Source organism: Eleutherodactylus coqui, chromosome 6 (assembly GCF_035609145.1).
Source record: "Eleutherodactylus coqui strain aEleCoq1 chromosome 6, aEleCoq1.hap1, whole genome shotgun sequence".
In the NCBI taxonomy this organism is placed as follows: domain Eukaryota; kingdom Metazoa; phylum Chordata; class Amphibia; order Anura; family Eleutherodactylidae; genus Eleutherodactylus; species Eleutherodactylus coqui.
In genome coordinates, this window is record NC_089842.1 from 146,012,572 (window position 1) to 146,038,487 (window position 25,916).

General features: G+C 43.1%; 1 protein-coding gene across 1 annotated transcript; it reads left to right on the forward strand.

Annotated features, from left to right (window-relative positions):
* The first annotated feature begins 2,167 nt into the window (after positions 1-2,167).
* Positions 2,168-21,027, forward strand: RUVBL2 (RuvB like AAA ATPase 2). Its single transcript, XM_066607887.1, has 15 exons — positions 2,168-2,260; positions 3,831-3,882; positions 6,929-6,984; positions 8,167-8,308; positions 12,534-12,663; positions 12,961-13,027; positions 13,297-13,403; positions 14,213-14,306; positions 14,699-14,822; positions 15,863-15,957; positions 16,086-16,204; positions 17,825-17,944; positions 18,408-18,537; positions 19,133-19,247; positions 20,876-21,027. The coding sequence occupies exons 1-15, from the start codon at positions 2,246-2,248 to the stop codon at positions 20,899-20,901; spliced, it is 1,392 nt and encodes a 463-aa protein (XP_066463984.1). The 5' UTR covers positions 2,168-2,245; the 3' UTR covers positions 20,902-21,027.
* The last annotated feature ends 4,889 nt before the right edge of the window (positions 21,028-25,916 follow it).

Below are 25,916 nucleotides of genomic sequence, written 5' to 3' on the forward strand. Positions count from 1 at the left end.
AAACAGGACAAAAACTGAGAGCCAGGATGAGGTCTCACCACTATACAATTATATAAAGAAAGACAGAATTACCTGTGTCCGAGCATTTTTCTAGTTACGGACATGACATACTCGTACAACATATGAAAGTAACGATATTAAGAGACAACTTCAAATCTCAATGTCATAGAAGAATTTGGGAGTACAAGTTTATAACAATCTTTGATGCTCTTAAGACAGGAATCAACTTTGCAAGTGACTTCATGCTACAGTGGAGAATATGAGAAATCTATAGCAGAGATAACACGCTGGCTTGGTGACCCTCTAACACCAATCTAGAGACCATAAATCTTTCACATCCTTATCAGTGGACCAATTTTTGCTCCTCTACTTATCCTGTTCTGGTATTGTTTTAAGTGCAAATTAATCACACCACGCCTATGCCTGGTCATATGTATGTGTATATATGTATGCTCCTTCTGATCTATTCCATTATGTCTGAAGCAGAACCCTGAGTAGGTTTGAAAGCTCGCTATAACATGTATTTTTGTTAGCCATTAAAAGGTATCATATCTACAAGATTACTTGGTATCTCTTACTAAGAACCATCACCACCTGCCTCTATACATTCACTTGACCATATGACCCTTTTATCAGAGATGAGAAAATAAATGTGCGAATCATGGCGAAGTTATAAAGTATATTCCAAATGTATTATTTCGCTGCTGTGGGACTAAAACATATTTACTTCTTCAATAAACCCTTTAGGACTCATTCACACGACCGTGATTTTGGCACGTATTACGGCTGCATGACATGCAGTGGATGGAGTCAATGAAAGTAAATGGACGTTCATTGATCCGTTCACATTAGTGTGTAAATACTGCGTGCAGATACGCGAGAGAAAATGATTGCAGCATGCTTTATTTCTCCGCCACGCAGCGTGTTCTTTTCTATGGGCAGCGTATGAAATACACTGCATATGGATGGCGATTCATACACATCCCCGCTATGAAACAGAGCAGGAAATAAGAAAAAAAGATAAAGCCACACAGTTCATGACCGTGAGATACGAGGTCGTGCGCAGTACACTCTCTGCCATATGCGGTCTCTGCCGCCTCACACAGACCAGTCAAACGCTGCAGGAGTCTATACAGCTCATTCACAGAACCATATGCGTCGGTCACTGGTCAGGGTGAGCCAGCAGAGAGTTGGCCATCGCCACGTATGACAGTGCGTGCACTCCGCATGACCGCGTATCTCACGCACGGGGTCATGGGCAGTGTGACTTGTGTCTTTCTTTTACATTTTCAGCTCTTTCTCATAGCCGGTATGTGTATGTATTGTCGCCCATATGCAATGTATTGCGCATGGACAGCATACACTACCCATACAAAAGAATAGGGCTCACGCTGCGTGATACGTGGTGAAATAGAGCATGCTGCGATCTTTTACACACACGTATCCACATGCAGCGTTTACACGTTAATGTAAATGGATCAATGAAAGTCCATATGCTTTCATTTACTCCATTCACGGCATGTTACGCAGCCATGCATCATGTGCATAATATGCGCCAAAATCATGGCCATGTTAATGAGCCCTTAGGGTGGTTTCATATCTGCGTCAGGGATTCCACAGAAAGGGAAACCCCCTTGGCCAAATGTGTAAAATATGCTGCGGTTCTGCACCAAAATCCTCTAATATTTGTTCTGTGCCTAGACAGGGGGTAAATGAAGTGAGAAGAGCGGCGACTTAGGCTCCGCTCCCACTTCCATCCGTGGTTTCCATCGTAAATGCTGGAAAAAATAGCTATTCTCTTCGTTAAAATATAGTGAGTGGGTTTCATGCGGCGGCGCCAGTTTTGATGGGTGTGGTATGCCGTTTTTTTCCATTCTAATGATCCAAATGGAATAGAAGAAGAGAATGTGACACAATGTAGATGACGGGGGCGCCTGAGGTAAATTGTATTTCCCACACTTTAGGACTGTGTACTTCTGGGGGACTTATGTTGGTGACAGGTTTTTCTTGCCATCACGTCCCTTTATCTAAATACATGTATTATAATGACACTTTATTATGCCCACACGCCAGGCGCTGCACACCGTCCCCCTCACAGCGCTCTCTCACGACGGTTACTCCGCTCCTCCCCGAAGGGGCGTGTTCATGCGGAACGTTTAGACCTGACTTTGTTTCTCAGCCGGAGTGCTATCACAGCTGCACACTTCGTGTTCCTGGCGGTTGTGTAGTGAGGAGAAGCGTGAGCATGGCAACCATGGCGGTAAGATGGGGCAAGAGGCCGTGTGTGGCGGACGGACGGGATTTTTCGTTACTCAGCTTCTGAGCTGTGTTGTATATTGGCTATAGTCGGCAGTGAGCGGGCTGTGTACATGGCGCGTTATGCCGGTTATGTGGCTGGCACCGGGATGGACCCGGCAAATCATGAGTCAGGCTGATAGAATAACGTAATTGTGGTTCCTCCATGCCTGTCATACTCCACACAAGCCAGGGGAAACAGGAATGCAAGCACGGCATCCATTTCCGTTGATTTCTGTGGAGGGAGAGGATGTGAGTTTGCTTTATACTCCAGAGCTGCATTCATAATTCTGCTGATTTGTCAGTGGAGACAGGCAAGCTTCTACAAGGGTTCAGGTATGTTCACAGGGCATATTTGGCGAGACTGAAAAAAAAAAGCATCAAAAGCGCCTAAATAAACCGCACAAACACACTTTTTTAGTTGTAGTTTTTGCAATTGATGCATTTTGAAGTCCTGTTGGTTTCTATGGCAAAAAATCATGTGGAAAATGTAAAAGAATCGGCATGTCGGGTTTTTTACACAACGCATATTTTAATTACACGCTGGAAAAAAAACAAAACTTGTCAAGACAGGGACAAGGTTTCTCATTACAAGTCAATGCACATCACCATAGTAAGCCCAGTGGAGTCATTGCACTAACAAGGAATGCTGGAAAGCTCTGAAGTCTGCAGAATTGTGAATGCAGCTCTGAAGTATAATACAGCCTGTGACTTGGAAATAGTACAAAATAAGTTCTGTGGTGTGTTTACCAGTTTGCAGCCCCATCGTGTTGTGATCTGTGGCTCTGCTCACATTTTGCATCGGAGACTGTTCTGATCCAGCCTAAAATCCTGGATAACGTGGTGCAGCATAATGGAAGCCCAGCGGCCCCATCTATAGTCAGTGGGATGTGTTAAAGGGGTTTTCTAGGGCAATAATATTGCTGAGCTATCTTCAGGATGGGTCATCAATATTTGATTAAAATCATTGATAGCATCTGCAGGTGAGATATTGGTTATTTTGGGGCATTTGAAGCATTCATAAAGAGATCTATCTACCAAACCAGCTGGGAGCTTCAGTTCGGCACTGTTCCATACCTCTCGTTGAAGTGAATGGGAGCTACGGAAACCGCTCTGGGCTGGAGTGCTCAGCTGTTATCAACAGATAGTAGGAAATAGTCAGTGTTTCCCATCTCGGTCGTGAAAAGCCCTAATAAGAACGCCACTTTTAAAGGGGTAACTTCATCTCAATAAGTTAACCATCCACAGGATAGAGGATAACTTGCTGATCAGTTGGTGGCCAACCACTGGGACCCCCACTGATCTCCAGAATTTGTCCCTGGTGAGTCCTGAAGTATTGTCAGCTCTGCAATCTCCAGCGAGATGCGGCGGAGGCCCACATGCATGACGACTAATGCCAATACTAAGGAACTTGCCGAGGACAAGTTCTGCAGATCGGTTGGGGTCTCAGAGGTCGGATCTCCACCGGTCAGCAAGTTATCATCTATCCTATGGATGTGGGATAACCTTTGTAATGCTACATCCTTTTTTCACAGACCACCACCAAGGTGCCAGAAGTGCGCGATGTAACAAGGATTGAGAGAATTGGTGAGTGGTTAGCAGTTTTTATTAGCTTTATAGACTTGTACAGGAGCCCAGGGGTTGGACCGACTCTTGTGTGTAGAGTAGTTGGCCTTGGTGCAGTATTGTAATGTGATGACTTGTTTCCTTGGAAACGGAATCACAACCAGCAGACCGTTTCCATAGTAGCAAGCATTGTCTCTTATAACACCCAAACTCTGAGTTCAGACTGCTAGTACTTGGTATTCACATGCAGGCTGAGCGTCATGAAGATCATCCGCTTATTGTTTTGTTGTATGGTTGCACATAAAGCAAAAGTGTTACTGAGTGTTTTAGAGGTAAAAAAGCACAAGTTGTGGAGCAACTGATACTATTATCTGCCTTTTCAGTTAATGCAAAGTTTTCATCCAATCCTCCAACTTTAATGTATGCAGGTACATTCTAGTCAAATAAAGACTCTAATGTAAAATCCATTCTTCCCCTTTGATGATTAAAAAGAAATTAACGTAAAACATGTTTTTTGCAATAAATGAAGTTTCCCAAAACATAGGACTATATATAGTTATATTTGATATCTGTACAACCCTAACAACCTGTATAATTAATTTGTAATCTAATATAATAAAGCCTATGGGCGGTTTTCTTGCCCCACTTTGACCCCTTTGTCTGACCTTTGGTGGATGATCTTGGTGACAATAGATTTGTGAAATCCTCACCATCGCCATCAGGCTAGGTTCACTCTGTGCAGAATTACAGTGGAATTTCTGTGCAGACTTTCTGCATAGAAATTCTGTTGCATTTTTAAAACTGAGACTAAGCAACAAAGTTGATAAATCTTGTTCACACAATGCCGACAAACCGGGCAGAAACTGATGTGTGGAGCAGAATTTAAATCTGCGACATATCAATTTTGGTGCTGTTTCTGCTGCAAACTCCCTTCTCTCTATGGGGAGAGATTTCTGCAGTGAAGCACAGGCTGAAAAGCCGCTTCAAACCCCACGTCAAATGTTGTGGGTTTTTAAGCAGCCTTTCCTCTGTGAAAATCTCACAGAATTTTCGTGCGGACATTCCACGAGATTTCCGTCCTGTGTGAACCAAGCCTAAAATCATAAAATTTGAGTTTGATACATTGAGTGACTGTCGGACAAGGTCAAAGTTCCTATGTTCAGCCAACAGCGCCGCTAGGGAGAGTCAAGCATTGCTAAACGGTATTCATATTAAGTGCATACCAGTTTGACTGTTGCCATGTCCCTAAAACGTGTAAGACCAAGCCGAGGACGATGAACAGTTCAAGGGGTACGCTCAGATGGAAGTTGGTACACTGAAAATGTAGTTTATCCTGAAGTCCTTGCCAATTAAAAGCTGTTCTTAAAACATTTACAAACCTTTTTCTAAACATTTTATGGTCGTGTAGCAAACATCGGGTCAATCTAGTGTTTATAATTAGAGTAAAATAAGAATAAATAAAAACAGTTGGAATGTTTTTATCTGCATTTTTCTCAAAATGTTTTAATAAATGAAATATTAATGTACTGTTTATGTGCAAAAAAAGGCACTTGAACAACATACAAGTTGTCCTGCAAGAAAACAAGACGTGATCCAGTTACTTCAACCTAAAAACATGACAGCAGAAATGCAAAGAGGAAAAATCAAAACTTCTTCGCTGTCCTAAGCAGGTTTGGTAGCCTTAGGCCTCCTTCCCACGAACGGATTTCCGCCGCGTAATTCGCGGCGAAAATCCGCTGCGTTGCCCACTGCTATTAGGTTCTATTGAACCTAATAGCATAATGCTCACGGTGCGAAATTCCGCACCGTGAAATCTCCCGTCCTCACCCGTGGCATGCTCTATTTGCCGCGGGTTTACGCGCGGCCGGCTCCCATTGCAGTCAATGGAAGCCGTCCGCTCACGCTATCATCCGCTGTAGCACAGCGGAAGATAGTGTGAAAACGCTTCCCCGCCACCGCGTCATATGACGCGGTGGGCGGGGAAGCGTCATGCGGGAGCGAGAACACCGGATCCGCTGGTAAGTATGGGGTCTCTGGGGGGCGCCGTGACGGGCTTCGCCTCGGAATATTTCGCGGCGGAGCCCGTCACGGCCGTGTGCAGCCGGCCTTAGTGTCTAGAGAGGAAGCTGATAGGGCACACAGCTTTGCTTTAGCAATGGGTGGTAGCCCCTGATAACAAACACTTATGCTGCTATAGGTCATCAGTTAGGCCACTCTCACACAGGCGTTAGTAAAAACGCAGCGTTTTTTTAATGGCGCTGACGTCGCAACTTTCACATTCCCTCCCGGTGGTGTAGAACACTGTGGTAAAACGCTAAACACAGTGTTCTACTATGTTTTTGACAGCGTTGAAAACGCTTCCCATTGATCTCAGTGGGAGACGCATCGCGTTTAAGTGGACAGTATGATTTTGATCTAACAATGTGCGCATATTCTCTCTCAACATTTCAGAGATGGCGAATTATCCGCTCTAGGGGATAGGGGATAACTTGCTTATGGGTGTGGGCCTGACAACTGGGACCCCCACCACTCTGTCATTTATCTCCTGTCCTGTGAACTTGTGATCACCGGAATACCCCTTTTGAAAAGGCGCAACAACAGGACGACATTAGATATAAAATATTGTGGTTCACTTAAGTGTTGGAACTCATGAGAATTATATTGAACTTTTTCCATAAAGCCTTTTCATTGCTAACCATTTGTGCTGCCGTATATATGCATCCAGTCTTCTCAGAAGCTGGCTGGAACAACGCACAACTTATGAGAGCTCTTTCATTCGCATGCACATGTGTTTGTGAGTAACTGGCAATAGGGCATTGTGGGAGATGTCATTTTTTTACACCCCACTATAGCCATTTTAAATAACAATGTGGAAATCTGAAGCTGGCTGGAAAGCAGCGGTGGCGCAGGGCAGCAAAAAAATGCTGCTGGGGTTCAGTTTACTGATTTTACGTGAACATTTGGAATAATGGCAATAAGTAGAAATGTTAGGGAAATTCTGAAGGTTTCGCCCCGCCTCTGAAATACACCTTTAAGATTATAAATTAAAATTCTTCTTTGATTCTAGGTGCTCATTCTCACATCCGAGGGCTGGGGCTGGATGATGCTCTGGAGCCACGACAGGTATTGCCTGCATTCTGATGTCGTAAACATGTTGGAATGGCCAGTAGTCTGTAGGGCCTTATGCATATGGCCACATTACTGCTCTGTTTGTACGGAGCCATAATAGGCCACCCGTAGAAGAGCATGCGGCCATAACTTTGATCTACATATGCCTCTGATTTAAAACAGTGTTTTTTTTAATGTTAATTTCCAAATGACATACATGCAGAGGTGCTCTTCCCTAGAGGGAATGCTTTACACCTACACATGATGGAGGCATGGTATCGGCTGCTATCACCGATGGAGGAGTGGAGTGTTTCAAATCTAATAAACATCAGTTTTGACTCGTGCATGTGTGTTTCTAAAATGTACTTCCTGCTGAAATGGCTTGTTGGGACATTTTCCTACCATCTGTCATCTATAGCTAATTTTAGTGTCACATTTTTATGGGGGAGCTTAATAGAAAGCTTACAGATGAAAGGGGCTAGGAAATATTTGAGATGTTTCCCTCACATACATGGCCCCTCACCCCAGGTGAAAAATGCATTTGCTGATAGCATAATTTGCTATTAAGGGTCTGCATGAAGTCTGTTGGACACATGGATCGCACAGAACGTAAATCACACCCACATGAATAAGCCTAAAAATGTGTATAAAGGAAAAAAGACTTGCTGCTCTCCACCTCGCTCCCCATAGCATGTCCTTCAAGCTCCAGCAAGAATCTCCTCACACGTGCAGCTCCCCCGCCCAGTCCTAAGTGGTAGTAGACAAGTAATATGGATCCAAAAGGAAAAATGAAGCTGGTTGTAGTGAAAAAAGATTCGTCTTGCTTCTATTTAGAACGTGCCATCACATGTCAAGCTAAAACAAAATTTCGAAACACGTCCTACTTTGTTTTAGCTTGATATATGATGGCATTTTCTAAATAAAAGCAAGACTAATCTCTTTTTTTACTACAACCAGCTTCATTTTTCCTTTTGGATCCATATTAAAAATGTGTAATACGGTGATTTAATTATGCGGCACATGTTATAGATTAGGTAGAAGAAGCAAAACTTCTGAACTCCAATTAAGTGTAAGCAGCCTCACTTATTTTTAAAACCTATGCCAATTATTGGAAGTAGCCAATCCATTTATGGCTTAATAGAAAGTAGAAAGCAATGTTTGATTGTGGAATATGTACTGACGTGTATCTTTTTGCAGGTATCGCAAGGCATGGTTGGACAGCTGGCAGCTCGCCGAGCAGCTGGTGTCATCTTAGAAATGATCAAGGAAGGCAAGATTGCAGGACGGGCTGTATTAATAGCTGGGCAGCCTGGAACAGGAAAAACTGCTATTGCCATGGGTAATACATCTATCGAATATAACTGTAGAATGAATCAGGTTTACAAAATTATATAAAGTATTAGTTTACACAACTACTATAATATATAATATGATTACTCATATGCTATATGCCAATAGATTGTGAAGGTTGCTAGCACACACTGCTGTTGTCCGTGCAAACCACATGCCGATCACCACTAATGGTGGGCTGTGCCTGGACTTAATAGTAAGTCCATAGCTCACAGAGAAAGAAGCCAAATATGTATCCCCTGATACTGCAGGGTAGGCCCAATCACCACATCCCTCAATAGCATGCAGAAAGCTAGATTGCAATATGAGGGAGCCATGTGTTCAGTGCAGACTAATGTGCAGCCACCTGCGCAGTATCGGGTGATGCATATTTGGCTTCTTTTTCTGTGAGTTATGTCTTTGTGCGGTTTTTTTTTTTCTCTCACCTCTGTGATTTTTTTTTTTTTTTTTTTTATTAAATAGTAACTCAAGGTGTAGCCCGGCAATAAGTGGGGATCCGTATATGTGGTTATAGCGGATCATGTGCAGCTTGTACACAAATCCTAAGGATTTGTCGACATACGGTGGAATGTTCACAGTGGATGTTCCGCAGCAGATCCACAGTGCCAAAACTGCACCATTCGGCGTGCATTTTAATGTGGAATTCACCCCCTCATTCGAAGAGGTGGAATCTGCACTCATAATCCTGTTCTGTGACTGACATGCTCTGGATTTAAATTCCACACTGTATCTTAATTTTAACAGTAAGTTTTGTCCGCAGCATGAACGAGACTTTAAAAATCTCATCCACTCTACTGCTGCTGTAAATGTCACAGATTTTCTTCTGTACAGAAAATCCGCCCATGGGAACATATCCTAAGGCAGTGTTTCACAGGTGATGTAATTATTGTCGGTGCCTCAGACATTGCCCCAGGTGTTCTTACTATAGGATATCCTGAGAACATGACCTGCTGGGGTCCATGAGGACTGGAGTTGAGAAACACTGCCTTAACCCCATCCCGCTCCAGGACGTACATTATGTGCTGGAGCGTCGGGGTGTGTATGCAGAGAGATCGCGGGGCGACCTCTCTGCATACAGCGCGGGCGTCAGATGTTTATTACAGCTGACACCCACAGCAATAGCCGCAATCGGGCTAATGACCCTTTAAATGCCGCTGTCAATCCTGACAGCGGCATTTAAATCCCCCGAACAGTGTTCGGGGTTCCTGCACGGTGTCCTCCGCGCGGTGAGATCGGGGGAGCCATGCGGGTGTCATGGCAGCCGGGGGCCTTTAGAAAGGCCCCAGGGCTGCCTTAGCAGACTGCCTATCAAGACATCCCCGTGGGGTGGCTTGATAGACTGCCTGTCAAATGTCAGTATGACGTAATGCTATAGCATTACGTTATACTGCAGAAGCAATCAAAGCATCGCTGGTTTTAGTTCCCCAGGAGGACTTTTAAGTAAAGTGTAAAAAAAATCAATAAAGTTTTTTTTTTTTAAATTGTAAAAAAAGTTTAAATCTAAATCATAAAATAAAAATGCACGTTTGTCGCCGCGTCCGTAAAAATCCGATGTATCAAAGTAGCTCATTATTTTTCCCGCACTGTGAACGTCGTTCGAAAAAAAGATAAAGAACGCCAGAAACGAATATTTTTGGTATAACTTACCATAAAATCTCTTTCTCGTCACATTCATTGGGGGACACAGCCAGACCATGGGATATAGCCACTGCCACTAGGAGGCGACACTAAGCAAAAGTGTTAGCTCCTCCCACCAGGCTATATCACCCCTGCAGGCACTCAGCTAATTAGTTTGTATGCAAGCAGTAGGAACAGCCAGTGGGAGTACACAAAATTATTTACACTTTAACGTAAACCAAGGAAAGACCTACCAGTCTTCTGGATATATATCTCGTCATCTGTGACCCGAGACCAAAGGGCTCCGCCCTGCTACAAAGAAATTAATCCTTGGGAGGGTGCTGTGTCCCCCAATGAACGTGACGAGAAAGAGATTTTACGGTAAGTTATACCAAAAATATTCATTTCTCGTCAGTATCATTGGGGGACCCAGCCAGACCATGGGACGTACAAAAGCAGTCCCGGAAATAAAACGGTGGGAAATCCCAGAAAAAAAGGTCCCAGTAGTCAGGGGGCTGCCGCCTGTAGAACCCTTCTACCCAGGGCAGCATCCGCTGACGCATATGTATGGACTGTATAGAATTTTGCAAATGTATGCAGGGACGCCAAAGTGGCTGCCCTACATACCTGTAATGCTGAGGCTCCATGCTGAACCGCCCAGGAAGCCCCCACCGCCCTTGTAGAGTGGGCCGCTATCCGGAATGTTTGCTAGTGAAAAAACGCATGAGATGTATATGGCGGTCTTCACATTAGCTGAAAAAAGCGTCTCCATACGCGATAATAAATTCTCGATGTCGGCTTCCTGGCTTGGACCATAGTTCGGATAACTGCTTCCGAGAATACCCGTTTTTTGTTTTTTTTTAATGTCGTGGTCTCAACGGCCAGGCCGTCAAACAAAATGACTTTGGATTCGGGTGGAAGATTGGTCCTTGTGATAGTAGGTCCTCCCGTTCTGGGAGTGGCCACGGAGCGTCGGCCAACATTTCGATTATGTCTGGATACCATGCTCGCCTCGGCTAATCCCGAGCGACCAGGATTGCTGGTCCTCCTTCCCTCTTGATCTTCTTCAATATCCTCGGAATGAGTGGAAGAGGAGAAAACACGTATGGTAGTCTGAACCCTGCCCACGAGACCAGTAGGGTGTCCTCTGAAGGGGTTCCTGGCAGCCGACCGCAGACTTGGAGAGAGGCTTGAAGTTCCGCTCCCTTCTCTCCATCTGCGTTCCAGCAGTGTTCCCCCCCCCCCCCCCCCCTGCGCTCGCCATCCGAGAGGGGCGCTGCTCCAGAGGGGGGAACCCTATTGCTGGCGGGCCAACGACGCCAATGCACATAGGCAGGGTCGTGCCACCTTTTCTTCGCTGGGTAGGGCGCCGCAGAGTGGTGGAGACACCATCTGCCTGCGCCCTCCCCGGGGGTACAGGAAAGCCAGGGAAAAGCCCCGACTCCCCGTATGCCCACCATAAAGTCCTCCTGGACCTGACCTGTCTGCCTCCTTGCAGACACTAAGCTAAAAACTAATTAGCTGAGTGCCTGCAGGGGTGATATAGCCTGGTGGGAGGAGCTAACACTTTTGCTTAGTGTCACCTCCTAGTGGCAGTGGCTATATGCCATGGTCTGGCTGGGTCCCCCAATGATACTGACGAGAAATGCACTTTTTCAGTCACGCTGTCTCCCAGAAAAAAAACACAATAAAAAGCCGTATATATTCCAAATTGGTACTATCGGAAACTACAGGGCATCCCGCAAAAAATGAGCCCTTGCTCAACTGCGTCGATGGAAAAATAAAAAAGTTATTGTGCGCAGATAATGACGGCAGAAAATAATTGAAATAAAATAAATGTCTTTGAAAAAAAAAGTGTAGTATAGTAAAAAAATACTATACAAGTTTGGTATCGTAGCAATCATACTGACCCGTAAAATAAAGTTATCATATCGCTTTTGTTTTAGTTTGTGCGCTGTAAAAACATGATGCACTGAAAGATGGCGGAATGTTTTTTTTTTCCATTTTACTTCACTTATATTTTAAAGTTTTTCAGCACATTATATGGTACTTTAAATGGCACCATTAAAAACTACAACTCGTCCCGCAAAAAACAAGCCCTCCTACAGCGACATCGATGGATAAATAAAGGAGTTATGATTTTTTTTAAAGGGGGAGGAAAAAACGAAAACGGGGGATGGGGGGGGGGGGGGGGGGAGTGCCGCATCATAAAGGGGTTAAGGTATGCACAGCAACTGTACTTTTCAGATGCAGCCAAAAGTTTCACCTCAGTGCAGCTCACAAATCAAGTGGTTACGTTACTGACTGTTTACTGTAAATGGCTGTGTGGTTTTAGGCCAAGTGCATCATCTGATCAACTATTGATGACCTATGCTGAGGATAGGACATCTAGAGTATTTCCTTAGAAAACCCCTTTAAGTTCCCATGTGGAGAAATCTTCTCCTTTTCAACTTACAATGCACCCCCATGTATAAAACGTTTTTTTTTACTTGCGGATATAGGCTAATTTACTAAGTAAATCCTTTACTAGGTCTGGTTGCATGCAAGTAGACTTCCTAATGCGGCTTTGAATAAATGTCATTCTGATCTTTACACAGGCATGGCTCAAGCTTTGGGCTCAGATACACCATTCACTGCCATTGCTGGGAGTGAGATCTTCTCTTTGGAAATGAGCAAAACAGAGGCTTTAACACAGGCTTTCCGACGCTCTATTGGAGTGAGAATCAAGTAAGTGTTACTGTATGTCAGGTGAGCTGAGATATAGGCAGATAGCCATATGTTAACGGGCCCTTCCAGGTCATCTAATGCCAGAGTAGCTAATAACATCCTAGACGACTGCTGTTTATGCAGTAGCGCCAGTGTAGAGTTGTATTTATTGTTTTTGTGGCGGCTTTCATCTCACTAATGTAATGATTCAGCGGTTTTCTTGGTATTCTTGGAGAACTTCCTAACACATTTTAGATCTCATCCTATGCAGCTCTCAATCAATATCAGATCTGTTCAGTGTTTGATGCTTTTTCGTAGGGAGGAAACTGAAATAATCGAAGGAGAAGTTGTAGAGGTGCAAATTGACAGGCCGGCTACAGGAACGGTAAGAGATAGAGATATATCTAATTTTTTTTTTTTTTTTTAATTTCCCATGTTTGTTTTTATATAAAAACAAAATCACCTCATTGTGTCTAGTCTGCATATATTTTTAACCAGCCTTTAAGGAGATAGGACACACTGTATGGTAACGCAACAACTATCTACAGTATGTTCCTCTAACTCTATAGAATCACAGGCAGCTAGTAAGAACTGCATACAAGTTTGTATTAGTCAAAACTTATATATGTGCAATATGATTACTTCCACTTTAAGGGTGCCAAAGTAGGTAAACTGACCTTGAAAACGACAGAGATGGAAACCATTTATGACCTGGGCACAAAGATGATCGAATCATTGACTAAAGAAAAAGTCCAGGCTGGGTAAGATGAAAAGTTATTTAAAGACGTATGGCTTTAGATGTGATTGAAATGCAGGCGAATTTGGAGATTAAAAAGAACCACAAGCAGCTTGAACCCAGAACGGGTATGTAGAGTACACCTCTGCATGTTTTATACTGAAATACATTTTAGAAAAAACATACCTTGATGTTTGACTCAAAATGGAGCTTTGAGTCAGAGGCAGACGATGCTTGCAGGTAGGGGCCGGCATGATGTAGACAGACATATACAGAAAAGAGGAGAGGGATGTCCATCTACATGTTGGGGAGATATTGGCACGGCCCACATCCGCGATTCAGAGCTCTGTTCCGAGTCAAACTTCAAAGTGTTCTGGAACTCCGCGTTTCAGAGTAAAACTTGCATGGGCGCTCTGCATACCCGCACCAGGTTCCCTTTAAAGTGCTTGGCCACTTTTAGCAATGATTCTTATTGAGCAAGTTCCTTGGTGACGCATTGTGGAGGGTCGCTCTTTGGTTGCCTATTTTTATCTGCCCAGCAAGTGGTACATTGAAATGATTTGGTGACTGTCATGCTGCAGCAGGATTCCAGACTGAGGACCGCTGCCACTCTTTGCAGCAGCTCTCTGCTCAATGGGATCGAAGGACGAGTCCTTTTTGGGACCACCACAACATGCTTAACATGGTTGCTTAGATGGAGAACTGTGTTTTTGGTTTGTTTTTTGTTTTCCAAGTTTACTTGCTTAAAAACCAATTGTTATACTTTAACTTTTATACAATCTGGTCATAAATGCATGTATGGGATTATACATATTTTACCTTTTTACTATTTAGGGATGTAATAACCATTGATAAAGCAACAGGCAAGATCACAAAATTGGGCCGTGCCTTCACAAGGGCGAGAGACTATGATGCCATGGGATCCCAGGTACAATAATCAGCTTTAGTGCAAGTATTTTCTGCAAGGCATACATTTAAAAAGGTTGTCTGCCAAGAGCCTTCTTATTTTATGAAGCTTTCTCGATGCTAAGCTGATCTCGGGGTGATGCACTTTGATGTGAGGGCACAGCAGCAAATATTCTCTTACAGCAGCACATAGGGGGAAAATATTTTATTTTAAAATGCCATTAATTTACAGGGTGCTGTTGGTGAATGCACACTTTTGGTTCCCCCAGACAAAAGAATGTTGTGTGGCCACTGTCTTCTCTTGTTAATACATCTTGAACTAGATCCTATGATGGGGTGTTTAAAAAAAACAAAAAACAAACAGGTTTTCTAAACCAGATAACCCTTTTTAATTGCTCTTTCTCTGCCCTCCAGACAAAGTTTGTGCAGTGTCCTGATGGTGAGCTCCAAAAACGCAAGGAAGTGGTGCATACAGTGTCATTGCATGAAATCGATGTCATAAATAGCAGAACGCAGGGATTCCTTGCTCTCTTCTCTGGTATGTCTTTGAAAATGTTACCTATGTGATGTTAAATGCACTTGTATAAAAAAGACAGATTATAGGGTGATGCCATCTACTGGCTAATCAATAAAAGTATCGCTCCCTATAATAATTTTTTTTCCCTGGTTAACGCAGTAATTCAGGTTTTTTTTTTTTTTTTTTTTTTTTTTTTTTTTGCTGTACGTCAAAATATTACCTGGAATGTGAGATTGTAGAGATGTCCACCTTTTATCATTTTCTGTATTGGTCAGCTTATATCATGAGCCAACTACTTACACGTTCAGGGTGCTGTGGACCGAACTGAATTGTATTACATCATTCTCGGAGCTGCAATATACAAGCTTTTCTCAAACCTGCACGCTCTTGGTTGAATGGAGTTGTCTGAACTTTCTGTTTATTGGCCCACGCTCCTTGTGGCTTATCGATGTTCATTATATGCTCATCCTTTTTCCAGATCTATAATTGGGTTTGTGTTTTTCTTTGTTAGAGGAGCAGTGAAGAGATTACCCTACCTAGACAACCATAAAAGCTGCCTCTGTTATCTGCTTATTTTTATGGGTCCATCTGCTGAATCCCCTGATGATGGGCTGCTGTTGTCAGGGGAAACTATAGACAGTTACTCCTTATAAGTTTAAATGTAGTATTATACATTGGCCTTTGAAATGTAATCTATGATCACATCAAGTCTCCCAAGTGGAGATCACTTTTACCTACAGCTGCTGCTGTGTAGGATCCTATATTTTAGCTACTTCTGTATGGACCTTGCGGTTCAGGGCTGTGGAATCAATAAGCCAAGCTCTGATTGACTCCTATACTTTGACTCTTTTGTAAATGATTCAGTGTATAATAACTGGTAATTTACTGTAGTTAAATGGTAATATATATATTTTACTTGGAAGCTAGAGTTGGCACAGACGCCACCTAAAAGTGACTCCTCCTCCTCTTCCTCCTCCTCCACAGACCTGATATTTTTGTAACTTGAGCACAATAGTTAGAGGAAGAACTAACCCAAAATACCATTTTTTTCTTAAATGCAGGCGATACAGGAGAAATTAAATCTGAGGTGCGAGAGCAGATTAATGCAAAGGTGGCAGAATGGCGAGAAGAAGGGAAAGCGGAGATCATTCCAGGGGTGAGTAGAAAAGCATTGATTCTTCTGATACATGCTACTTAGTAGTGACATATACAGATTTGTGTTGTGTGACCTTCAATGTCCTCATAGATTTTTATTTTTTTTTTTGCCTTGCTGTCTTGTTTTAGGTGCTTTTCATTGACGAAGTTCACATGCTAGATATTGAATGCTTTTCTTTCTTGAATCGGGCTTTGGAAAGCGACATGGCTCCAGTTCTCATTATGGCCACAAACAGGGGAATCACTCGGTAAGTTGCCAACGACTGACAATTCTTCTTGGCTTTTATATCATTATCTTTGCAGAGCAGTGCGCTCTTTTGAGGGAGGGAAGGCTATGTGAACCCAGGCACTAAGCTTTGTGAGTTATGAATATGGAGAACTTCTTCTAAAAAGGATGTATTAGTTGCTTATTTTTCTGTTTAAGGGCAATATCGGGCCGCGATTCACGGCCCAATATTGCTCTCGCAATCCTTCTGAAAACCTCAGGTTGTGAGGTGTTTTCACATGGAAACAGCCTTACATCCCTGCGTAGCTATTGTATGCTGCAGTCTCAGGAGTTGAGTCCTCTCCATACACAATGCGTGACGGCTGTAAAATACAGCTGACTCTTGTCTATGGCAGCTGGGATCAATGAGAACTTGGATTCCAGCCATTTAATCATTTATATGCCACTGTCAGTGCTGATGGAGACATTTGAATTGCTGGACCAAGAAAGAGGGCACTCCCAATTACGTTCTCGTAACAATATTGCAAGGTGCCATTTTGTCTGCTATGTTAGGCTATTAAGCCTTTCTGAGTACAATACTGCAATACTAACTTATTGCAGTATATTGTACAAGCAATCAGACACTGAAAAGTTCAAATTCTATAGTTGGACAAAAAAAAAGCCTTAACATTTTTTAGTGATGTGTGATTTTATTTTTTAAAGCAATCCTTTTCACGGGCATTGCATCAAAAAAATCACTATGCCTGTAAAAGTTCATTCTATCAATATTACTACATTTATCCCTCAATGTCAGAATTGATTTAGTACATTAAATGGCATAATTGGAAAAATAATTTGTCCCTCAATAAATAAACCCTTTTTATAAGTATGTTGAGAGAAAAAGAAGTGTCATGATTTTTTTTGCTGCACGGGAGTTTTCTGACCTCCCCTGAGCTTGCCTTAGGACACCTGTACTATGATTTCATGGGTGTACCAACCCAGTCAAACTCCCCACTTGTTGCTGTCCTTGGAGCGGGTCCTCGGGCATTGTTCCTTACTGCTCGGAGCATCGCTATAAGCAGAATTTAAGCTTTGTCACTTAAGTGAATCTCTGCTTCTCCTAAAGGTCCTTAGACGCACTGAATTCTCGGGCCCAATGTAACGAGCACCAATTGACAAGTATGTTTGGCGATGCTTGTTTACTTTTCATTTTCACGGGCAGAAAATCGCTTAAGGGGATGAACAACGAACGTAACAATTATTCATCCCCATAGGCCGGCTGTACATCTTCCTGTTCAAACTGATCAGCCAGCATTTCTGTGCTTTCATAAAAATCCGCAGTCAGCCGATGACTTTCTTTACTGGTTAGTTGACTAATCGTTCCTTTTTATACGACCTGTCGATCACCTTTTACACAGGCTGTGTAATCGGATGACCATTAGACTATGTAACTGGGCCTTAACACAACAGCCTAAACCAAGGTATGAATGGCCCTTGCTGCTTTTATTTTCTCTCACTTCTAGACTTATTGTCTCTTTTGAATACAGTCTCTTCTCATGGACCAGTATTTGGGCAATTAGTGTTGTCAGGGAGAAAAATCTTTAAAGCTTCTTCACCGTGCTTGCTATACTGTAGATTCACTAAAAGTTGGCTTCTCCTTCAGGATCCGTGGCACCAATTACCAGAGTCCCCATGGTATCCCTATTGATTTATTGGACCGGTTACTGATCATCTCCACTTCACCATACAATGAGAAGGAAACCAAACAGATTCTGAAGATAAGGTAAGCGATACTATTTCTGTTATTGGGGCTGCACGAGAGAAGAGGGAACTTTTTTGTTTGCTTTTTTTTCTCCTCTACCCATAAACGACACCATTGTTATGGTTTGGTTGTCCGGTGTTGCAGCTTAACCCCATTTTAATAAATAGGGCTGAGTTCAGATATTCCCATTTTAGCATTTGATGGAATATAGCAATACTACATTTTTATTAGGCTGCTCTCACGTGGACGTATTGCCATTGCACTACTCCAAGAGCCCATTGATTGATTTTTTTTAAATTTTTTTATTTTTTAAATTGGGCCAGTCACACCAGCGTTTGTTTTTTGCATGTGTTTTACTCGTGTGAACAAAATCTCATATACTTGAAGATGTATGGGGATTGGCGGCACGCAGCAAGTACGTATGTCGTGTGAGCCCGGCCTTAGTGAGATGTACACTGTTCTAGTGATGCATGCTTTTATTCAGGTGTGAAGAGGAAGATGTGGACATGAGTGAAGATGCTTATACTGTATTGACAAGAATCGGTTTGGAGACCTCTTTGAGATACTCGATACAACTGATTACCGCTGCAAGCCTGGTCTGCAGGAAGAGGAAGGTGAGACATAAGTTACATCACACTGTGCTGGTGAAAATATTAATGTCCAGTTATGCCATTGTGCAAAGATGATGTGATGGATGAGGATTTGTACGATGTCATCACTTCTTAGGCCGCTATCATACATGTGTTCAGATAAATGCCACTCAAAACCGCACAAATGGTACAGCGTTTGATAGCACTTTTTAACGCATGAGTGATGAGGTGTGTGAAACGCAAAAACGCAGAAAAATAGAACAGAAAGCACTTGAAAATCACGGCGTTAGAAACGGTGCGTTTGAGCGCAGCTCTGCGAGGCCCTATTGAAATCATTAGGAGCGTTGTACTGTTATTAGCACTGCGCTTGGGACGCTGCGTTAAGCACAGTAAATAGTGTCTGGTATGAGAGCCGCCTTATGATGTAGTTGGTACTTTAAAGTAGTTAGTGGAAGATTCTTCCTAGGTACAATAAACAAGTTGATAGCAACAAAGCAAATTCAAAAAATGCTAGTAAGATACATGACAAAACCCTTTCACTGCACTCTTCTGATTCCTGAGTATGATGTATGGAATATAGTGAGGTTCTCGCAGTAACTGGATGCTGGTTCCTTTTCAGGGTAATGATGTCCAAGTGGATGACATAAAGCGAGTTTACTCTCTGTTCCTTGATGAATCTCGATCAACACAATACATGAAAGAATACCAGGACGCCTTCATGTTTAATGAAATGAGTGAGTGTGTTTTCAAATAAGATATGGATTTAGTGGGCAATAATATTCCCAAACTGATTTATTTATTTTTTTTCTTTTTAAACCTTTTTTTAGGAGCATTTTTATTCTTTCATTTAAAGTGGCATTCTCTAATGACCATGGTAGCCAACTATTCCTTGTTTCCTCTGATTAGTGAAGTCTAATGATAATTGTTGGGCTGTCCTAATTCACATTAGATTTTTGACACATCCTGAAATCTGTTCGATCAACGGCTTTATCTGATGTGTTTTGTTTTTGCTATATATAGTATTGTGGTTTTATTTAAAAAAAACAAAACACCAGGACAGTGGCAGAACCACAACAAATGTTTCAAAACCTTTCCAAAACAGCATTAAAAATGCAACTAAATCTCCATGTGGGAATACAGAGTTAGGGCTTATTCAGACGACTGTATATCATCCGGGTATTCACGCCGGCCAATTTACGGTCGTCTGAATAAGCCCTTATAGTCAATAGAAGCACATACAAGATAGAAGTCTTGACCAGACTAATTTTGGTAAAACTTTCATTCCTACATAAATAGATCTTGGAGAGGAAACTGCTTTACAACCTGGCCCAATGTAGTTTTCTAGGGCTGTGTACAATAAATCCTCCATTGCCGGACGACTACTTTTCCTGCATTCCGTTTTTTGCTCGGTTGGTTCTACTCCTAAGGTCTTCTTTACACAACCGTGTATACGCAGCTTTTGTAGCCACGTCAAAAAATCGCAACCATGTGAAGAACTGGATTCCAATGGATTCATTCACATGAGCGTATTATTTTTTTTTATTTTTTTCCGTAAATCGTGCAGTAAAAAATGGACATCTGTGACCGATTTTTTTATTTATTAATTTTCTTAATACAGTGCATGAAAAAATGGGTCTTGCCCTATCCTTTAACAAGATACGCTGGAGACTCCAATAGGCTTCTATGGCCACCTGCAGACGGCCGGGTCGGATCCCGCTGCGAGAATTTTCGCAGCGGGACCCGACCTGAGGCCCTGCAGGGGCCAATGTGGCGCTCACCTCTCCCGCAGCTTCGGCTCTTTTATCAGCCGGCGCAGAATGGAGCCGGGGCGCCGGGAGAGACATAAAGCATGCCGCGATTTGTTTTCCGCGTGTGTTTTGCAATCCTATGCAGGTGGGCACTGGTGGGAAATCGCGCCGCTGATTTCTTCAGCGGGCCTAAGGGAGCTGAAAAAAGGAGTGGGAGGGAGTTTAACAGCGTTTAATGCTGAGAAATGATTACAGCTGGCTCTATTTAAGCATTTGTAGTTATTCTGAGGATTTCTGCCGACCAAGGGATTTCCGTACTGCAGCATTAATTTTTGCCGATCTGCTGAAACTGTCCGTGTGAATGGACAAGAAAACGCAAATCAAGATTGGGACTTGATCGCAGCTTTTTTTCCCTTTTACCCAATTTTATAGCTATCTGAAAAAATTGAAAGAGACCAGGAAGGCTGCGCATGACAACAAAACGCCAACTCACAGCGGTAAACCGCTGCGTTATACACATACGCCCGTGTGAGCCCGGCCTTCATTTTTATTATCTCTGGGTTCAGCTAATTGACAAGTGAAATCTGAAATGCTGTTTTCTTTTACTTCTGCAGAAGGAGACACCATGGACACCTCTTGATTTATAAGGATGAACGTGCGGCTTCTTATCACCCCTCTCTCCACTTTTGTTTAGTCCCTGTTCTTGTTACATGCCTTAATTTGCATTCCCTGTTCCTTTTTAATAAAAAGAAAAAAAAAAAGAGGAAAAAAATCTGCCTTCTGTATTATAAGTTTTTGGCTGTATTGCATATTGTGTGCTTTGGAGATGGGCATGCATATAAGAGAGCTGTCCGCACCACACCTGTTCATTACATCCACTATCTCTCCTGACTCCCCCCTAAACATGCACATGCTTGGCACCGAAGAGGAAAGTAAGTTGGTACCAGGCATCTCTGGCCGTGGCTTATCTCTTTGGGCACTAACCAAAAATGTTTCATCTTTCTTCAGCCATCTGCTGTCATGGGACACCGTACACATTCCGTCATTGGGCAATGCTTAACAGATTAGTGGATTCAATGCAGTTTGATTATTATATGGTCCGTTTTAGAGTAAATTTATATTCAGTTCTGCAGATTCTGTCACACTTGCTGTCCCAACAATGACCGCCTTGAGTGAACAGAGCCTAATTCTTTTCTTGATACGATTTGTATTTATCCCTGCCTTTGGCTAATATCCAGCAATGTGCAGTGTTTTTAGTGCATATAAAGGTAATAGTGTTGGGAGTCTTCTCAATCAGGACGCCTATCTCTACGTATATTAGCTAGAGACAGTCTTACATTGGTGAACAGTACAACATGTGTGCTAATGAATTTACGTGGGTGCATTTGCAGTGACGGCAGGGCACGGTGAGACCCCTGCCCCCCACTAATTAGCAGGTTTCCTATCCTGTGGATAGGGAATAACTTGTAATTATGGTACAACGCCTTTAAAGGGGGTTGTCCCGCGAAACAAAGTGGGGGTATACACTTCTGTATGGCCATATTAATGCACTTTGTAATGTACATTGTGCATTAATTATGAGCCATACAGAAGTTATTCACTTACCTGTTCCGTTGCTAGCGTCCTCGTCTCCATGGTGCCGTCTAATTTTCAGCGTCTAATCGCCAGATTAGACGCGCTTGCGCAGTCCGGTCGTCTTCTTTTCTGAATGGGGCCGCTCGTGCCGGAGAGCGGCTCCTCGTAGCTCCGCCACGTCACGTGCCGATTCCAGCCAATCAGGAGGCTGGAATCGGCAATGGACCGCACAGAAGCCCTGCGGTCCACCGAGGGTGAAGATCCCGGCGGCCATCTTCACCAGGTAAGTAAGAAGTCACCGGAGCACGGGGATTCAGGTAAGCACTGTGCGGTTTTCTTTTTTAACCCCTGCATCGGGTTTGTCTCGCGCCGAACAGGGGGGGGGCTATTGAAAAAAAAAAAAACCCGTTTCGGCGCGGGACAACCCCTTTAAAGTCTGTCATCTAAAATTCACATTCTAAACCAGCTTTAACACATGAGGGATGGACATACAGTTTCTGCTCTTAGTAATGACTCCGCTGTTCCGTAATCACTGTTTTGTAGCTCTCGCAGTGTGCTAATTCATTTCAAATAGTCTGGGTGGTCTTCTTCCATGCCTGGTCCAGACTTTCTCCCAGTTCCATCTCCGCATTCCACACCTCTTTGTAAATGATTGACGTCACTAGGTGATGCGATGTTTCCCACTCCTGTCTGGAAGTTGTGACTCTGCTTTACTTCCCTGGAAGCTTTGTAGAGAAAGTAATGCAAGACCGATTGCTCCAACAGGGCATGTCCTGATTCCATAAATGTGGTGCAAGCAGAGTGGGGATGCATAGCGTTTGGAAGCATCAATCATTAGCACAGGTGTGTGTTGCGTAGAGGGAGAGGGCCTGGACCAGGCAAGCAAGAAAATTGCATTGCACTTGCATGAAGACCGCAATTGCAAAGCAGACGAGTCAGTGTGAAGACTATGGTTGCACCTGTCTGTCAATCACGGTTGAGAATGGGACATACCATGCGCTGTCCGACCTGTGGGAACAGTGGACCAGTACCAATGTGCTGTCCAGTGAGAGTTGTGCCTGGCATTCTATGGTCAGCTTGCGTACCGCTGTCTTTTAATGAGGTCTTGAGCAGACCAATGTCATGTTTATTGCCTAACTGTATATGGAACCGTACTTCCAGATTAGACTCTGGGAGAGATTTAGCAAAACTCCTTCCATTTTAAACCAGATTTCTGCTTTCAGTTTCAAAAGGGCTTCTTGAAAATGAAAGATTGAATCTGATTGGTGGTTGTTAGTGACTGTTACACTCTTATGCACCAGTTTTAAGAAGCCTTTCCTATTTTTGCAGACATGTCCTTTCAATCTTCGTGTTTCCCTGTAGATTTACTACCCTTGAGATAACCGGGGTAGTCTGGCTGCTCTCTTCATGTACATCATTCTTCTAAGAAGCAGCCATTGTAACGTAACCCTTTGTCACATGACTTGACATTGAAAACATAAGAGTACTGCACCAAATCACTGAGACAAGTCTACAAAGAATGAGGTAGTGACGTGTAAAGCACTTACATTTATTGGTGATGGTGAACATGTTGCGTATCTTATAATGGGTCAACTATGTCAATTTTTATTTATATATATTAATAGGATTTTGGGAATGTTGGGTTACATTTCTATCACAGTGCTTTGAGTGGAGAGTATTCTAAGTCTAGACGGCTCTTCATGCACACATCGGGCTTGCTACTATGTACGGTGCAGTCGCTGTAGTCCATCTTGCAGTGGTCGCAGTCACAACTCAGTGCCACAGGGTAGGTGAAGGTAGGATCTGTGCCTGGTGAGCAATTTGGTAGTTCGATGGTGTCGTAGCGAATTTCTTTGTAAGTGCAGATTCTTTGTTTAAATTCAGAACGCGCACTTTGGAACACCAGATCCTGATGAAAGAAAGAAAGAAACATTTTGCTTAATTTAGAAGGAATAAACATTTATTTTTTTTTTTTTTATCAGGCAAAGTAATGTGTTGACGTGGGTTGGGTCCACAAGTCCACCCAAATACGTCATAGACCGGTGCCCGCTATATTTCACTGCTTGGTGACCATTTGCAGCCCTTCATGGACTTCATGTACCCCACACAATTATGGGATATTCCAGCAGGATAATGAACTGTGCCATTGGGCTGAAGTTGTCCAAAATTGTTTAGAGGAGCATTCTGGAGAGCTCCTACAAATAGTGTGGCCTGCATGTTTGCCCGACATGCGCTCAATGATGTCAAGTGGAAATGTCAAGACCTTCAAAATGCCAGGATATAATGTATCCAATTTATTGTGATCCACAAAATTAAAGAGTGCATAGAGATGCGTTTTGGTGCAGAAAGTCCCTTCTTCAATCCTAGACAGATTTGTGAAGGGCTTGGCATTTTCACTTCATATTTTTGGGGGAGCACAACTTTGTTATTAAAGTGACTCTCCAGTCCTGGACAAACAAAAATGGCCGTACCGCTCTTCTGACTACCTGATTCACACTGTACCTTAGTGTGCATCATTCGTTGCTACATCTGCTTTGATTGACCAATGCTGCCCACATGAGTAGCACTGACCAGTCAGATCAGCATGTAGTGTCTTAAGGCCACATGTTAGACATGTGGATTTTGGTGCAGATTCTTCTGCATGGTGAAATATATTGTCCCATATGGCAGCACTTTTGGCCTCCAACCCTCTTAAATTCACTCATCCTATGAACGTAGTACACATGGCATTAGTTGTGTGACAGCCAGTGTTCAGTTACACAAGATGTGTTGTGGGTCTCACTCTCCCCCGCCGCCCCCCGAGCACGCTTAGAGGAGAAGGCAGTTACTCGTGATGAGCGAGGATCGCTCGAGTAACTGACCTTACCGAGCGTGTTCACTCATCTTTAGTCCTATGTCATTTAAAGACTTTCACATGAATGCACTTGCACAGCATATTGCGCATGCAAAATTTGAACACTCAATAGGCAGTGCATAGAATCCATTGACTTTTCAATGGGTTCACATGAGCGTGTTTTGCTCGCGTGAAAATATGCAGCATGTTCCATTTGTGTTTATTGTGTACAAACATAGCACATTAAAGTAATTTAACTTAGTTGCTCATTTAAATGGGAGCATGCATGTATGTCTTTTTGCAAGTGCAAATGAGCACGACATGTACAGTGAAACGCAACACCCGTCATACAAATGCGCTTATACCTGTGTGAAGCCGGCCTAAGGGTATGTTTACACGGGTGCCAGATTGTTACATGCAGGTTCTGCCTAAGCTGTGGCAGAAATACGAAGCCGAGCTGTGGATTGCTGTCAATGTGCACTTGTATGGCTGCCTATCTACACACAGCTTTACACCTTTTCAGTGGGCAAACTAACATGTAGGTTTCCCTCTCCAGATTTCGCATGAAGAAGTGGCAAGTCCCTTTTTTTTTTTTTTTTTTTTTTTTTTCACGCGTGGCTTTGAAATTCACATGTGGAAAAAAATCTGTACTGTAAAGATTACGCCACAGATTTCCATTGAAGCAATGGGACATTTTGGACATGCTGATTGTGTCAAATCCGCATAAAATTTCTGCCGTGTGAACATACCCTTAGTGTTTGAATCGAAGAATGGTAGAGTTGGAAGGGATCTCCAGGGTCATCGGAACCAACCCCCTGCTCAGTGCAGGATCACTAAATCATCCCAGACAGATATTTGTCCAGCCTTTGTTTGAACCCTTCCATTGAAGGAGAACTCGCCACCTCCCGTGGTAACCTGTTCCACTCATTGATCACCCTCACGTTCAGTTTGTCCTCAATACTCTCTCACCAAATCACAGCAACGGAGCAGGGGGTCTTATAGTCTATACCTCCAAAACAAAGCCGAATCTCACCAGTGTCTGACAGTGACCACTGCAGATGGTGGTGGTGAAGGTGACACATATCGGACAGTGATCCTTCTCAGCAGATATGGTGGCGTTCGTGAGCTGACATGCACTATGTCCTTGCACAGCAGACAAGTAAGCAACCAGAAACAAGGATACCAGTTGAGACGTAAACATCCTGTGTTAAAATAGAAAGGTATATAAATAATCTTTTAAGGGTTGT